Source organism: Streptopelia decaocto, assembly GCF_964273445.1.
Source record: "Streptopelia decaocto genome assembly, chromosome: 2".
In the NCBI taxonomy this organism is placed as follows: Eukaryota; Metazoa; Chordata; class Aves; order Columbiformes; family Columbidae; genus Streptopelia; species Streptopelia decaocto.
The window spans coordinates 141,123,414-141,141,397 of NC_138655.1; the positions used below are offsets into that span (position 1 = coordinate 141,123,414).

General features: G+C 39.7%; 1 protein-coding gene across 2 annotated transcripts; it reads right to left on the reverse strand.

Moving 5' to 3' along the window:
• Nucleotides 1-817: 817 nt before the first annotated feature.
• CROT (carnitine O-octanoyltransferase) lies at nt 818-15,796 on the reverse strand. 2 transcript variants are annotated; one of them, XM_082044084.1, is made up of 17 exons: nt 15,641-15,796; nt 14,937-15,060; nt 12,936-13,060; nt 11,774-11,955; nt 11,466-11,590; nt 10,682-10,790; nt 8,605-8,698; nt 8,386-8,511; nt 7,859-7,960; nt 7,633-7,716; nt 7,418-7,525; nt 7,035-7,165; nt 5,528-5,651; nt 3,508-3,586; nt 2,611-2,704; nt 2,322-2,441; nt 818-1,232 (listed from the first exon to the last, which is right to left on the reverse strand). In XM_082044084.1, the coding sequence occupies exons 2-17, from the start codon at nt 15,049-15,051 to the stop codon at nt 1,112-1,114; spliced, it is 1,839 nt and encodes a 612-aa protein (XP_081900210.1). In that variant the 5' UTR covers nt 15,052-15,060; nt 15,641-15,796; the 3' UTR covers nt 818-1,111. The 2 variants fall into 2 exon arrangements, with proteins under 2 accessions (XP_081900210.1, XP_081900211.1); XM_082044085.1 differs by lacking the exon at nt 15,641-15,796 and adding an exon at nt 15,214-15,424.
• Nucleotides 15,797-17,984: the final 2,188 nt, after the last annotated feature.

Genomic DNA, 17,984 nt, shown 5'->3' on the forward strand with positions numbered 1-17,984 from the left:
AACACACCTTGGCCTGTTACTCAGAGAAGTGTCAGGCTTTAAGGAAATAAAAAAGAAAACTCTGTTATTGCTGGGGTGGAAAAAAATAAACCACAGAGCTTCCAGATGGCAAAGAGGCTGCTTGAGTTATTTCTCTAAAACAAATAATCATCTCTGATCTCTCTCAAAACTCCAAAAACCAGAGAAAAGAGAAAACAAAGGGTAATGTAGAACCTCTATTTCAAGTTCATCTGTTCCTAAGATCATTTCTGTTACACAAGGTTTAGTTGCCACGCATTCAACAGTCCACCCACAAATCAATCCATACAAAGCTTATTTTTAGAATAATTTTATTTATATGACAGGAAAATACAAAGCTGCTCAAACAGAGGAATCAAGTCTTAAAATTCTGAAATTTATATCCAACTGCATTCAGTGCTTATTGTGTATTATTAGTGTAAAGCAGCAGACATTCACAGTTCACTAAAAGATAAAAACTCTTGAGGAGCGTGAAAACCACCTGCTGCTTTCTGCCTTTATTATTGAGAGCTCAGTTTTCAAGAGTTCAGACTCTCCTAATACAAATGTAGTGGAATCATCCCCATTTACAGATACAACATTTATTGGGTATAAACCCGACAGCAAAAATTAAAGATCATTTATAAAGTAACATACAGCCTGATTGAGGCAGCCCTTCTATTCCATAAACCACTATGACTAGGAAGTATAATCACCTAAAAGGATAGTGTAGTTATTCTTAAGTACCCAGATAAGTGCTCCACTGGTGTAAACAGTATCAGTAGACCGTTTAGAAAGTATTCTACATGTTACTGCTATGATCATAAATGTAAATCTCCCATAAACTCTCCACTTCCAACAACCCATCTCTCTAGTATGTTTGCATTTTTGAGGCATATTTTAATATTGCATAGTTCTACATAGTTAAGGTACTACTGCTTGCATTGCTGTTGCAAATGGCTATGATACTCTTACCACAGTAAATCCCGTAATGATAGGTAGGCTTCACATAGATCATTAAATGTCTTAACTTGACTATAACAGTACTCTTGCGTAGCCTTTCATTTCTAAGTATTACTTGTGAGTTGCAAAGGCTTTTACATAGCAATCAACCTTACAGCTGAGCCACAATTGTTAAATGCAGCATGTCCTGAAAACACTGAAACACAGTTCTGCACAGCACCTCTGCATCGGTCTCTGGACACGATTTCCAAGAAGAACAGGTAGCAACGATCCTATCAGTACAGAAAAAAACGATCAATTGTCATGGTGTAGGACAAAAGTCACACAAACGGCCCTGAAATGTGAAACTGTTCACATAAATTCTGAAGCAAAAAATGTCACACAAATATACTGTCTCAACATCCACAAAGGACTCGGATCCCTAGTGCTTTCAGTAAGCAATAATGTCAACAGATCTTGAAACTAGATACTTTGATTTAAATAGTTGCTTCCACATACACAGTAAAGTAACTTTTCCACTTATATTTGCAAACAGTGTGAATTATATTTCTTCTCTGTAACTAGTTCAAGGTTTAAAGTACTTTTTTCTACTTACCTAATAAAAGGTAAATCTTTATCTAGTTCTATTTATCTTAACAGAGCCATGAATCAAAGTATAAATGGTTTGTATTCTCAAACTGAATCAAAACTGCACACAAACATATTTAGCTTTAGGAAGAAGTCATCCAAATTACACCTAAATCACAAAATAGCAAGTTATCACAACATATTATAATCAACGTAGTTTATTGGATTTGATAAAGCAGCAAGAATTTTTGTCCATAAGACAAGCCAAAGTTGAATCTTTTCAAATCCAACCACTTTATGAGAAGCGAAGCCAAATGTTTTAGCTTCTCCTTGTTACTCAAAGAGGTCTGGTCTGAGTCAAGAGATGTGTCTGTCACGCCCAAGGACGATGACCAATGTGCTCACCTTTCTAGTCACCTTTCGCTCTTTCTATTCTCAGTCAATTGCTACTTTAAAAAAAAAAAACCTTTGCATGTTACATTTAATGATCTCTAAAACAAAAGCTTATTTTTAAGTAAGTTAACTTTTGTTCCTCCCTTCTTTGACCTTCTCCACTCTTTCATTTCTGATTATTGTCAGTATCTTGGTGCTCACTTCACCTCTACTGTTCATTATTACTCCCACACGTGCTTTCCCAGAATGTTACTGTCTCTGTTCTCATGTGCCTCACTTGACCTCTTCTTACACATTCAGCTGTGTTTCTTCTGTCTTTCCCTTTCCTCATTCCAGCTGTTAGCTGCCTTTCCTTTTGTGACAGAGCCATAACCATGCCCAAAATGAAATGACATCCTTACCTGTCATCTCTGATTGCATAAAAGAAGCCATAGCCATGAGGTACCATAGGGAGTGTAGATCCACTAAACCTAGTGTAGCCAGTCAGACTAGTTGAAAGAACAAAATTCCCACCTCCTCCACTGTAAAACAACACAAAACAAAACCAGGACTTTCAAAGATAATTTCAAACAAAGTAAGTTTTACAAAAAAGGTATTTTGTCCTGGAGATCAAGAAATCAGCACGCATAAGGCCAATGTAAAGACTCAGTATCAAGAGATACAACCTCCCCACAGGACAACACTAATTACCTAGTTGTGAAGGCACTGTCCATATAAAGTTCTGGCACTGGCAGTCCTTGCTCCTGTGCTATGAGTAGGAGACCCAGAAGATGACGATCAAAGCCTGTCAAATAAATGCAAATACTCCATCATTAACAGCAGCATTTCCTGTTTTTCTGATTCTTCTGGTCTGGGTAGCTGGAAGCTCAAATAGGAGCTGAAGGACAGATAAAAGACTCATACTGTAGCACACAAAAACATCTCCCAAATATTTATTCTAAGAGGCCTCCATCACTTTCAGCTGGCAACACTGAGCTCAAATGCAAATGAGCTAAGGAATATAAATCCAGGACAGTTCCTATAGAAAACAAAAACTAAAAAAACCCACCCGTTTCCGCCAAGGAGGAGTTCTACGCAGTGAAACTGGCCCACTGGCAACTAGACGGACAAGGTGAAAAGGCTTTCAGGGCCACAACTGCCTAGATAATTCACCAGGTACGATGGAGAGAGTATGAACGTTCATCAGGTGACTATTTCGCAGCTCCTTTCTCATTCATAGAATAACTTAACATGCTAACCCAGTTGGATTAGAATTTCACCCAAATCTCTCCTCTACCTTAAAAGACTGCATTTCCCACTTTCCAGCCAATCTTACATTTGATAAGAAGGTATTCTGAAATAATGTTTAGCTGGGCAGAAAAAGTGAATTAATTTTCAAACTGAACATATCTTTGGGGCACAAGGAAGGGTGAAAGGACTAGGTTTTAGTTCTTCTCCCTGAAATTCAATTATAAAATGTTAAGGGGTAGTTTTTTTCAGGTTGAACACAAGGAGACAAAGAAAATGTATTAGCTAACAAGAATATTCCCTTTTCACCCAACAAGAAAAAAACAAAACAAAACAAAAAATCTTTTGATCCCAGAGTACCTTTTCCATTCTCACATTCTTTCCTCATTTTATTGTGCTTTGCAAATGCTTTATGCATCAGCTGTAGTCGTTGATAATTCTGTGTAAAGTAGGGGAAACAGGATTAAAAGGGAATAAATAAGAAAAACTTATCCAAATAAGTAACACATCAGGAATCACAGATCAAGTTTTTTCCCTTCCAGTTTCTAGCAATTTTAGATAGAAGAAAATGAAGGAACTTGAAACCTCTCTCTAACTCTCCCCAGTCCAAATTCCTTTTTCAGGAGAATTTGCTCATTTGTTTCCTCTATCTCTGTTCTGTTACTCCCATCAGTTTTGCACTGAATAATATTCTAAACTTCATGCTCTTTCCCAAACAACCTGAAAGTGGCAGTCAGCCACTGTGAAACAGAATTACCAAACCCAAAAATTTTCTACAATACCACTTCTTTAGAAGCATACTGATTTTCAGCAAGTGCAGTTGCATTTACATGATCATCTCTCATGGAGGAAAAAAAAACAAAAAAAAACAATAAACACCACAAATTAAAAAAAAAAAATCTGTGAAGCAAAAGCAGAAAATCAAACAAAAAAAGACCTTCATTAAAATCCACGCCAATGCCAACTCCACTCCCAGCTCTTCTCTGCTGATTGAAGCATTACTTCTATGACAGTAGTTCTGCCCAACTTTTTTTTAATTGAAACTTCCACATTAAAACCAGAAAGAACAGAATACAAATACATGATTTGGTAAAGCAGTCCTAGAGAAACATTTCTAGACACCCAAGATCTTGGTTTGTAAGATCTTACATCTTACTAGCTTCCTAACTACTTAAGAAAACCTTTTATTCATTACATGGGAGGCTGCAGCAGAAAATGTGAAACAAGGGCAGCAACCACTCAATTTGGATGAAAATCAAGCTACGAAGCTCATAAGAGGCAAATAAAATTTGGGACAAAAGGAGTTTTCTGGAGTACCTAACTTTAGGTATTTTCTAGTACCTTAGAAGCAGACTTTTAAGCATCTTAATTTCAAGACTATTGAACATATTAAATGCTTTTTCAATGCCTAAGAGTTCATAATACAAAAAAATAGCAATAGGAAGATATTTGGAAATCCTATTTAAAATGACAAAGAGGGACAAAATAAGGCTACAGTTAGTGTTTGAAATAACAAACGTCTACACATATTAGCCATAAAATCCTGACAACTGGTTAGAAGATAACTGAAGAACAGGAAAATAAGAGGAATTCATATTTGCTATAGGAAGATCTGAACAAAGGCAGGAAAACTGAATTTTAAAGCTGCAGCACATGCCAAAAAGAAGCCACTGAAGACAAGGAAAATATGTTCATGAAGGCCATAATTATCAACCACACATGTTTCCTGTGTGTTTCTCAGATACATTAACAACACAGAACCTTTTAATTTCCTAAAGATACACAGCCCTTTGTCTCAAAAAATCTCCTTGCCTCACTTCTCAGGCTCTGAGAAATGTGCAGTGAGGACAACAGAAAGAGCTTTAGTACAGCTCTCACTTGGCAAGAAAGGCACCATGTGTCTTGCCAGCCAAGGACCAGAGGGCACTTGCTGGGAAAAGGCCACTGGTTCAGCTATTCAGAGACAAACTCTGAATACATCCCTGCTGCCACCAGGACACAGATTTCAACCTTGCTCTCAGATACAATTATTAGATTAACATGTCTTGATTTCACTTAACAATTAAGAGATCACTCAACAGCAGAATACAATGGTTCCAACCCTGTCACTTTTTAAGGTATGAAAAAAATCAGTGTAAATATAAGTCAAGACACATTTTTGAAACCAAGAGGTTAATAGAATAAAAAACCAAACAAGCCCAGACATGAGAGCTTGCCTTACTCACAGTGACCAGAGACAGATTTCAAGCAACATTTGAAATATGCTTCACTGGAAACAAGCCAACTGCCATTAATGAGACAATAACAAACCGAGTTTTAAGCAGTTCAAATGGCAGGTCTTCTAAACACGTGATGATTAAAGTAGGATCTCAGTATTTACACTGTCAGAAGGATCCAGCATGGACTTGCACCACTCCACTGCTTCCATAGTACATGATCTTATGGTCTCTGTGCGGCCATGATAGAAACGCCTGGTCATGGCAGTTTCGTAACAGCAGCCCGGACTAAGAAGAAAAATTGGAGAAGAGTATCTCATTAACATAACGAAACTATATGGTCTCTCAAGGAAAAAAAAAAAAAAAGTTCTGCAAAGAGTTCTGCAAAGTACCCTACACATCTAGCCTAGTTACCAGTATCAGTAAGCCACTAATTTTCTCCAAATTTTTTGTCTGGAAAAAAACAACAAAGGAGTTCTGCAAGCTTTTATGAGACAGATGACTGAAAAACTGCCAGTGCTGCCTGTAACTGTGCCTTGGAAAGACTAGATTGTCATGGCTATTTTCTACAGACTGCAGATCTACCAGCCTCTACTACAAATAAGCTGAAATTACACAAGCTTCAATTTCACTATGTATTTCCACTAAAGAAACAATCTACACCCTCAAAAAACTCGAAAATTAAGAGACACACTAAAAATAAGCTGTCTCTCTCAATGTATTTATAAGGAAAAGGCTCAAATCCTCCTCTGTTGCATACTGATGCTCACTCAGCACCCCGGCCCTATGACAGTCTGCCAGTTAATATACGACTGACAAGAAACATACTTGCATGTTCAGAACAGATTTCATGGGCTATTTTAGTCAGACGATTTATTCCAATGTTCAGCAAACTGAGACGTATTGACCTTTCTTATGATGAGACAGGCATCTCCAGTGACTAAGAACCATGCTCCTATGATGAAACTCTCCTTTTTCTGAAGCAAGCAATACTCCTCAGGTCAGTAATGACTTACACAAGCTATAATCAGTGCAATGTAGCAAAAGAAAATTTGGGATCACCTATACCAGGAATAATGCTGTCTTTTACCAAGAATACAAAATAAAATGACGCTCCCAAAAATGTAGAACCAAGCATTCAGAGGGCCACTGTCTATAGCTCTATTATTCTGCCCAAACCTTCACACCTAGTGGTGTTAAGGAAAGTGAGACACTGAGGTTTGCGAGGTATTTACAGGTTCGGAAGACAAACTGTTTTACTGATGGCTGTTACTTACTACAGATAAAGCTTTCTTTTCCATCTGAGTAACTGTTTGGCATTAAAGAATCCCAACCCACTGTATGTTTGGCATTTGTCTAATTATTACTAATCCACATTTTCATGGGTTGACTTCTGCCCTCTATTCCACAGTATGTACACACATGATCCTTGTGGGCACAGGGACACAATTCTTCTGAAGCTAAGAGCACAGGCCTGGTGGATTTCAATAGCACAAAACAAGGCCCTACTCAAGTCTTCACAGTAAAAAAACCCTTACTTCTTCATTCTTAGAGCAGCATAGCAAATTACACAGTGCCATTGCGAGTCCACTGCATTATATCTCTAGATCCACCCCTTCACTCAAGAATTTGGTTTTTTTATTCCTAATCTGGGTGAGGAGCTTTTCTTACCGTCCATGGCATTTGTAATAAGCCAACTGAAGGGCGAGCTGCACAAATGTATCAGGATGAAGTTTCTTCTTCCTGATCAATTGTTTGCCAAATGATGTGAAGGCATAATTCACTAGCTGCAAATCAGATACCTGGCATGTCAAAGGAGGAAAAGTCACAGAGGTCTAGAAATAACAACTCAGTCCACTTCAAATAAAACATGCTTAACATAAACCAATAATGTAGCAAATTTAACTATGGTGTTAAGTCCCCTGATTCATCAATTTATCAATAACATATTCATCTCTGTTCCCCAGCATGGAGAAAGACCACTATAACACATAAACAGAATGGAGGGAAAAAAAAAATCACTGATAAATAAGAGAAACAGTAAGAAATTCCACCTTTTTATAATACATTTCTTTAGTACGTCCAATTTCATTTATAATTTTTTGATCCACTGTGAATACAAGTTCCTCTGGCCATGGCATATCCCTCACTTTGTCTGATCCCTGGGAGAATGTGACAGAAAGAAAGAAAGCAAGAAAACAGAAAACATTATCCATAAGGAAAAAAACCCCACACTAACTGCTACACTTGAAAGTTAGAGGATAGATACCTTCCATTTTCCCTCATTTTCAATAATCTTCTTTTCAGCAAAAGCTAACATGGTGATTAAAGCCATGGCATCAAAAGGAGAATGCTGGAATCATACAAGACAAGATATCACATTATTTGCAATACTGCAAGAGGATCAAATTGCTTTTTACCCTACCCCTCTGAAACGGAAAACTTAGTAAATAAATACTTGAAAAGTTTATAAGAGGAGGAATTTTTCAACTTACATCACAGAATGAGCCACAGGTTCCATTAGAAAAGAATATGCAATTGTAGGATTTATCTCCCCAGCGTACAGTTGGATCACCTGTGAGCGCCAGCCTTGTAACCTAAAGCAAAAGTTACACACTGTGGGTTTTCAAAACCAGACAACCTCTGTCAGCTAAACCAAGCCTATATTAAGCCAGTGAGACTTCCCTGAGACATAAGACTTTTTCATCCAGTCGAAAATGAACGATTATAAGCCTAAGTTTTTAAATTCAGAGTGATAACAAGTTGATGACTATATTTCTGATGCATAGAGGGCTAAAAGATTTTGAAGACAGATTTCAGCCATTCCCACTTCAAACGTCCTAACAATTCAAACTATTTAATCCTGTGGATCAACAAGTAGCACTATCTGCACATTTATCTGCTTCATCTTCTCTGTTCTGGAAGAGTCAGAAGTGCTACTTTACTATAGAAAGAGCATTGCAAACATGCAGAGGAAATTTTTATGTAATCAAAATATGAATTATCAAAACCCCTTAGCTACCTCGCTGTAGTCTTCAGGAGTTGCATGGGGACTAGAATCATCCAGGCTGACTGCAAACAAGCTGCTCTGAATTTTTTCCAGAAGAGTTAAGTTTTTTGGATCAAGAGCAATCAAATATTCACGTAACTAGAAAGCATAAAAAGACAAAGCTAAGTGAAATGACATATTTCCAGTGATCACAATGCTCTTCTGAGGTACCAACTGCTAAAGTGTTCCCACCTCTGCCCATTTTGTCCTTTCGTTGCTTGTCAAGGCTGCCAGTCCTGGGCCATCTGGTTCACTATGGCATCTTTTCTGGATATATGTAAGTTGCCTTTAAGAAGATTTCAAAAACTGAAGTTAACAAAGAGGATTTGGAGATAAGATAAAAGTCATCCTTTTTACCTCTCTCTTTTTTTGTTTTGCCAAGCTGGAATTTTGGTTCCACATTCACAAATTAACGTGAATTTCCAGGAAGCATGAAGCAGCTCCGTCAGACCCTAAGGGCACCTGAAGACCTGCTCTGTTTTCAGTCACTAATGGTTAATTCAAATTGCATCTCCTGGCCCAGTACAACCTCAGATGTAAGCAATCCTAAGTGCTATGTACGCACTTAATTTAAAACTAGATTTAAGACTTTGCCGTGCAGATCAAACTTTCCTAATCAGCACACATCTGCAATACTGCAGCTTTGCAGTTTTTATAGCAACTAATGAGATAGAAGGGGAAAACTTCCACTCAAGATAAACTCTGAAATTTAAAGCAGAACAGTAGCTACAGGACATCCTAAATGGAGAGACTAAACTACAGAAGAATACTTCTCTTCTTACTTTTTCCTTGTATTTGCCGTTTGAAAAGCTATTAACAGAAAGGGGTTTTTTTAGTTGCAAATTCAGTTTTTCACATTGTTTTAGGTGTGAAAAAAACTCCACACATTACAGGTGTTTAATCTGTCTTGCCCTTCCTTCTGGCACTCTTGCCCATTGAACTTCAGTACTGATCATTAGTTATTATACATAGTTGTCAAAAATATAAGATACCCACAACAAGGTTACAAAATACCAAAAAACAAACCCCAAACAACTTGCCCTTTCTATAGACAATGGGAAGCTTTAGGGGTTTCTGTCTATATTCCAGGTGTTCATTTCTTTGTTACTTGCTTGATCTAACAGGTAAAACTACAGACATTAGAAATACATATGTTGAAATATCTTTAGTATATAAGCACTAGACTTTCCAAAAAAAAGTTACTTTTGAGCTTCTAACTAGTTTTTGTATTGCCTAAGGAATTTGACCATCTACCTTTTGCCAATTTCCAATTACCAAAGTCTTCTGTTGCGCTCTATAAACAGCAAATTGACAAATGCAGCAAGTTATTCCTAGATGAAATGCACAGTCCCTCTTTACTAAGTAGATGTATATGGATCCCACGCTGATCACAAGAGACTTATGTTGAAACCACCTCTGGATGTGACACCAGAGTTCGACCAAAAGAGTAGGAAACCTTGTGGCCACAGCTGTATTGCCAACTGGAAAATCTGGCACCTCTGCATGCTACTGGGAGCCTGGAGATACAGCTCAGAAAGCTTTAAACATTGCCAGTTGCACTAGTACTGAAATTTACTATTTAAAGAACTATTTAAATTCTTTCCTTCTGTTCCCTTGCAGCAGCTCAGGTCTGGCACAAAGGCAAGAAATGTAAGTGAAATGCTGCTGTGCTGCTCTGTAACTAGTAGAAAGCCCATCAATATATACTGTGATATTGGACTCTGCCACGCTCCCCAACAGGAATTCCAGCTTCTCAATTTTTGAGAAAATTGACCGCAAGTGTCTTACATTTGAATCAATACGAGATTGGTGGTGATCATTAAGTAGTAATGAGACAACGATCAATGTCAATTGATCCTGAAAGGAATTATGTTACTTATAATCCTAATAATTCCACGTCAAGAAACTTTACACATAAATGTTGTTTCCTACTGAAACATCTTAATTCAGCTCTTTTGCATGACGTTTTACGGGTATCTTACAAGAATATAAGATCACCATGCTTCATGGCAAGAAGATGCCAGCCACTAAACAAGAATTTACTCAAATCTCAACCCTCAGCTATAGGAGAAGCTATAGCCTCTGTCACACCTTATTCTTTGCGGTGAAGGGGATCATAGAAACATAGAATCATTTTGGCAGGAAGAGACCCTCAGGATCATCGAGTCCAACCATAACCTAAGCCAACTCTGGCACTAAACCAAGAAAGACTCTCTTTGGTATGTAACTTCAATAGCATAGTTCATTTGAAACAAGGTGGTTTGAAAACCTGGAAATCTCTGCAGGAGTCAGCATTCTGCCTTCGTAGATAGCATCAAATGCAAACACTCGACCTCGACACAGGATTATTAAATGAGATGGGCATTCACCTTCAGTCTCTGAAAAGAAACAAAAAACAAAACATGAAAATCTAACTGCGGGGATAAAGTGAGTGACAGATACAGAAAAACACTCAGCAAGTCCTACAGACTTATTTGTGTTCAAACTGAGGCAGATTTCATATAGCTAAAAACAGTAAAGAAAAAAGAATAACTTTTGAAGTCCATTTGCATGACCTTATTGCAAATTTGAAGAATTTTTTAAAACTGTTAGAGAAAACATACAGAAGTACAAAACACTGACAGAAGGTAAGTAAAAATTATCCCAACAGAATGTACAGCAGCACACTCGAGAAATGCATTTTGTGGAAAAATATGAAATTAGCAACGATGCTGAAATTCTGTCTGTATAACACATGGAATCCACCTATGTTTATAACACATGGAATTTGTCTTTTTTTAAGTTCTTAACGCTAGCACACTATTATAGGCATCAGGCCAGTAACAATTTGAAGCAGAGCTTTCTTTTAATCTTACTTAGAAAGGACTAAATATTGGACAAAAAAGGGCCTTTGTAGATAGATATTTTCTTTGCTTCCTTATGTAAGCACTCAACAACAAATATCTGATTTAATGCTTGAAGAAGCAAGTATTTTATGGTTAAAATAACCACTTCATTAGCTCATTAATACAAAATTATTTGCTTGTATTAAACCCCAAATTGCATTTGTTTACCAGTTTTAAAATAACTGCCGATTGAGTCTCTGGTAACTCCAGGAATTCTGCACGTGCAGAAGAGCATTCGGAATTGGTGCATGTCCAGAATAGCGTCCCCAGATCTCTCTATAGCCACCTTCTCACTGTGGTAAACAAATACACCAAAATTAAACAAGGGAGGTGATAATTGTGCAGGTACATCAAGGTATGATAATCCCATATTTTACCACAAAGAACTCTGCCAATGAACATAAACAGATTTTCGTGACTAAAGTACACATGTATCATTAATATTTAGAATCCATTATTTTTTCTTAAAGTCTTACGTTCGTAATAGATCCCAGTATTTCAGGGTGTGCCATACATTTACAGATGCTCTTTCTATCTGAGTGCCCTCTTTTGGTGGCCAGCAGTGTTCAATATAGGGACCGGGGCCTGCCATGTTACAGTGTATTTGCGTTGATATGCGAAGATCAAGATAAGACACATTCAGCCACCACTCCTCCAGCTGAAAATGAAAAGTGTTTAGCATCAGAATAAGTTTTAGGCATTAATTCTTTAATAATCACCTGGTTGTTCAACTGCCTGCTCCTTTCCATTTAAAAAAAAAAAATTTGAATAGTGATTCCTATATAACAGAACACAGGACAGTGGTTCAAAACTAACTGCTGAGAGTAATGACGTACGTAGCTCTTCTATTTTCAAGCTTGAAATAAAACTCAGTACTGCTCAGGACTATTAAACTGTGAACTACTACGAAGAGTTCTTCCATGACATTCATCATCTTAAACTCTTACAGATGTCAGCTGCGGCTACTGCAAATACCAGATTACTCCATGAAGAATGGAAGGAGAGTTGTGAGAGAGAGGATCTGGGATGGACAGCTCATAATCTATTTATTCTGTCATAATCTGAAAAATCCCTGCTCTGGAGTGTGTCATGTTAAGATTTACAAAGTTCTCGTTAATTCCACTTAGTAACGATCTCCCTTGTATCCCTTTCTATGGTGAGAGAAAAAAATGCAACCACAAAGCTTTCTTCAGGAAAGAGGGATATAGAGAGCAAAATCTAAAATCCAGGTTTGGGGTTTTGTTCATTTGTTTCAGGGTTTTTTGTTTTTGTAGGGTGGAGACAGGGGGAATGGAGGTGATAGAAGAAGAGACTGACAGATAAAGCATTCAAAAGCTGGTAGGAAACGTTTCAGTTAGTGAACTCTCTTAGTCAGTCAACCTTGAAAAAAAAAAAAAAAAACACATTCACTTATGTATGTGTGAATTTTTTTCATATCCACAGGCCAAGTGGCAGCATAAGGAAGATCTTAAGATTCAAAAAAGCTAAATGGTTAAATTACATCCTGAACAACTAACTTTCCATTTGTTGTCCAAAGAGATGCTGGTATTTTCTACCCTAGCAAAGCACATGCAATAACATGCACATGTAACTGGAGCATATGCTGAACTACGATTTCTTACATATCTAAATACATACCCAATTCCTTCTTGTTTTGGCTCTTTCCAGTAATTTCTGATGCAATTCTTTCCCAATCCCATTTCCAAATTTTTTAACTATATCCTCAGTTCTCTGGTATTCTTCTTGATTTAGAAAGGGTTTCACTGTAAAAAGGAAACGTTAAAGACATCTGTACACTGAGATTTATTCCAAGATTCAGATATCCACAGGCAGGGGAGGAAAATACTCAGAATTTATGTTTAAAGGGAAAACACTTTTTAAAAATCTGTAAATAAACCACGGTGTGTTCTAATAAAGCAAATGCACACTTTTAAATAAATACAGATGTTAGTGGATGAAAGCAATTACTGAAAACCTGAAATATCTACCAGATAACTAAATCAATATATTTAAAACTGCACCTGAGGAGTCCTGCAACTCCACCAGCTGCCACAGAACTCTGTGGAGGGTCATGTGGAGCTTCTGATTTGTTCTTCAGAAGCACCTCCCTTCCTTCACAGACTAAGCAAATGAAGAGCTGAAAAAATAGGAATCACCAAGCTAGTGTCTAGAATTGTGCACTGCACATTCCGGCTTTAAGTGATTTGAACAAAAGAAGACTGTGGCAGAATAAAAAATACTGGACTAACTTTCCTCCAACCTCCAGTGAGCCTGAAGGAGAACAACAAGGTCAATGAAAGTTATAGAATGATTTATGTACAAGGAACAGTAAGCAGGAAGTAACTTCTGCATGAAAAAAGGGACATGTGATAAGGTATTTATGAAAACACACATCATAATCAAAAGACAAGAGGAAATAAATTCACTGACAGATTTTATCATTCCATTAGAGAGTTATTTATTAACTCAGAGAGCCAAATGGGTTTATAAAACTAAGCTCTAAAGGGCAATTCTGTTATCGAAGATTCACTACTATTGTAGCAAAACTTTGATTAACCTGCACTACAATTAAAATAAAACATTTTTCGACACACATACATGCACATTTTTTCTCTAAAACCACTATTTCGACATTCTGCATCAAAACATGATGACATAAGGAAAACACACACACACAAAAACCTATTACCACCTACTGGGCCATTTCCACTACACTCAGAATAAAAGGGAACTCAGAGTGAGCTCAATGATTTCTGTTGTAAACAAGGGAAATTTTGGTGTAATATGCTTCTGCTAAGGAGAGAATTCCTAGGTTAAGATCTTCTGTTAAGACTTCTGCATTACAGGTAAGATGGCAAGACACAAAACAGATGTTCCAGAAAAAAGCTCAATGTCTCAGAGTTCTGAAAATTATTAAAGAAACATAGGAAACTAATCTCAAGATACTAGGAAATGCATTTTTGTCATCCCTCACATGTCAAAGCCTGATATGACAATAACTAACCAGTTGTCTCTGCTTTATAAACAAAGCTAGACACATGTGCATTGATGTTGTTTTCAAAGTTCTTCTCTTACGTGATATTTAGACAGCCAACATTTCAAGGCAGAAATTCTCCAAAAATGCCCACCACTGCCTTTTCCTACTACTGTACAGTTAATAGCATTGGTGAGAAAGAAGAACATCTAAATGTGAAAAAGTTTGAAACAACTTTTTTTTTTTAAAAAACAAAGATCCTGGTCAAAACCGGTCATAAACAAGCGAAGCAATCATTATGCAAAATAAATTTGTAGACCGGAGGAATTTTATTAGGCTAGCTGATACAGCTGAAAAAAATAAAATAAAAATGAAACCTTACGGGGAAGAAACCTCAAACCAAAAAGTTAACCTTCCCGCACTCCCAATTCCCCTCCATGTTGAAGAAAGGCAGAAGTAAAATAGAAACTTTTACTCGGGTTGCTCTAGGCACTTAGTTTCCTGTTTTGAACCTGAAGAAGAGCTTTTGTACTCTAAACTTGTCTGGATTCCCCATCCCAATTACATCAGTTGATACAAGCTGCTTCTACAAATCACAAACACCTTCAGTTTAGCCTGGTTACAAAAGCACACACCACACTACAATTACAAGATTAAGTCATTACCTGCATCAAGGTATTTACTTAAAGATTCATCAAGAGGAGGGACGGGCAGGGAAGGCAGAGAATCTTGGTACTGAAATGTTTGCTCCTCAGAGGATTTGAGCACTTGCTTTTCCATGATGCAGATCTGCAGCACAATATTAACAGTACTTTAATAAAGCCTGAGTTTGAGCCAGATGATGTATCTCCCCGAACTGTTTTCTTCCATTCCTCCCCCTCCCCCCCGCCCGAGGCCATTTACACGGTAAGACGCGTATCAGGGAAGCGCCTGGAGACAGACCCGGGTCCGAGGATTCCTTGTTGGCTGGGAGCCCCAGGAGCCACACACACAACGCGGGAAGCGACAACCAGGCGGCTACTGACGCTTTTTCCGAAGATGTCGCGACAAACCACCTCGAGGCCTGTTGTTCTCCCCGCCCCGCTGCCGCCGAAGAGCTGCCGAGGGGGGACTCGCCCCCGCGGCGACCCCCACAGCCGCAGTAACGCCGCGGGGGGACAGCCCCACCGAGGGCGGCCCCGGCCGCGCTCCCCGCCCCAGCCGCGGTGTTTACGGCAGCTCAGGGCCCGCGCCGGGGAGCTGCACCGGATCGGCCCGGGAGGCCGGGCCGTGAGGAGACAGTCGAGCTGAGCTGAGCCCCCCGCACGACCCTCTGCCCCACCGCGCAGCCCCCAGCTGAGGAACACGGCGGGCGGAGAACCCCGCTTACCCTGGGCCCGCCGCCGCCCCAGCCGGCTCACTGCCTGCCTGCTCGCCTTCCCGGCTGGCTGGCTGGCTGCCTTCACCTCTGCCCCACTTCCAAGCGTGCCCGGAAGCCGGGCGGGGCGGAGGCGGTGGCAGCAGAAAGGGATCTGGCTGCCCCCTTGACAGCAGCAGAAAGAGGCCTCGGGGCCCCGTCGGCGGCCGTGTCCATGAAAGCACAGCGGGAGAACGCGCTGCCGGGGCTGTGTTGAGTGCGCTGCTCGGTGGGCGTCTCCGGGCCTGGCGGGCATAGATGCCTTCCACGGGCTGTGCTTGTAACCCCAGCAGCTTCCCCATTGGGCCTGAGCCCAGCTGGCTGGCTCTGGGGGGCTCCTGGCCCAAGGGCAAGTGGCCCTGCTACTTTGTGGGTGAGGAAGAGCTTGCAAGCCTGCAAGGACATTTCTCTGGCCAGATGACTGGTGGGTTTCTGTGTGACCTGTTACAGTGGTGTGTGTGAGAGAAGCTTCTGGGGTGTGACCTGAAGCTCCACAGGAGTCGGGTAAGCACAAACCACCAGCACTGGCACTGGGCTTGGAGCAGTCCTTGTGTCCTGGAGCATGGTGAAGCACCACTGGTATGCCAAAAGATGAAAGACAGATGAGGCCTGCTTGGTCCCTTCTGCCATGGTTAATGAGGTGTCATGTTTCAGGGGCACCTGCCAGTACTGCTCACTGGTACACTGGAGGGATCTCTGGCACCTGTGAGGATGATGAAGAGCTGTGGCTCAGCCCAGAGATATCTTCCTCTCCTACTGCCGCTGGGAAATCTGGCTGCACTGAAGAGCTCCCAAGCCCTGACGAAGGACTTGCAGCTCAGATAGCTCTTGAAGTAGTAATAGAACCAGCTTGATGCGACAGCCATCAGGGCAGGAGAGGAAGGTGTATGTCAGGCTATCTACATCACACAAGGGTCTGTACACAAGGTTGGGACCAGGCTGAGGGTGTAGCCTGGTGCCTGCCATCAGTGCCAAAGGCAGAGTCAGGACCGCTACAGAAACTGTATAACCCTCACCGGTTTGCAGTCCCTATTGCTTATATCCCTATGAAGCGCCAAGATGTCTTTGCTACTCTAGGCCGTATGAGGACTGCAGTCTCCTATGGCTTGCTCTTTCCTTGGGACTGTAGACTTCAGATCCCTGTGGCCCTGCTTTTCATCAAAGGTTCCTGTCACACATTGTTTTTTAAGGCTAAAAGTTTGCTTGATCCATATCACTGGTTCCCAGGTAGGTCTAAAGGCAGCTCAGAGATTAAAATCAAAGGCAATCATATCTTCATCTAAAAATCTAATTAGTAGCCTGTGCAAAGGAACAGAAGTATGATTCTTCCAAAAATGCAGTTTAACAAGGGGTTTGTAGTAATATTTGCCATTTCTAAGTGAATTTAAGGTTAATTCAGGTTTCAGTTCACAGCTGTGAGCCTAGCTTTGAATGAATGCAGCAAAGTCAGCATGTGATAGAAAACACTATCGAACTTGAAATCCTACAATTTATCTTTTTTTTTTCTTGCCACTGAAGCACTGGTAATTGGGAAAGAAGAAAGATTACTATTTCATATTCTGTATCACAAATGGCAAGATTTTTCAAATGTTGCACTAAAGTCTTTAGTTGTAGCTATGGGAATTGTGGCGATGTTATCTAAATTGGGCTCTATCCACACATTTCAGATAACAGATAACACCAAGACATTCTAATACCCTGTTCAGGCTGTAGAGATGGAAATAAGACGGCTTTTTTTTTTTTTTTTTTTAAATCATTTTTCATTGTCGTACTTGCATAGGAGCACACCTAGCATAGCTGCTGTGAAAGCAAAGTAGGTAGACTGTTCATCTGCTGAAATGCTACTTAATCCTACTCTTCTGCTGTTCCTAAAAAGAAATATTATTATATAAATCTGTACATTTTTAGAGAAGGAAGATTAAGGACAGAAGATGGTGTAATAGGGATCACCTAATCTCCTTCACTTTCTTCATTGCTTTGGTATCTGTGACATAACTGCCATGCTCAGAACAAAATGTCAGTGTTGCTACAGGGCATTATCACTCACACCTTATGTGAACAAGGCTTTGCTCCTTGACTTCTTTCCACTTTCCATCAGCAGCAGTGGCACCTTCTGGTTGCTTCCCTGTTCCTACATGTCTTTGCTGCCAAAATGGCTTCACATCACCTGTCTCACTCTCTCTTCTTCCCTGGGCCACTTCGTTCAGTCAGCTTTTGCTATTTGCAGTTACATGTGCACACACAAAAGATAGCCCTGGAAAATGCGTATTTGTTTGCTTTTATTAATGATTATGTGAATGATGAATGTGAACAGGCA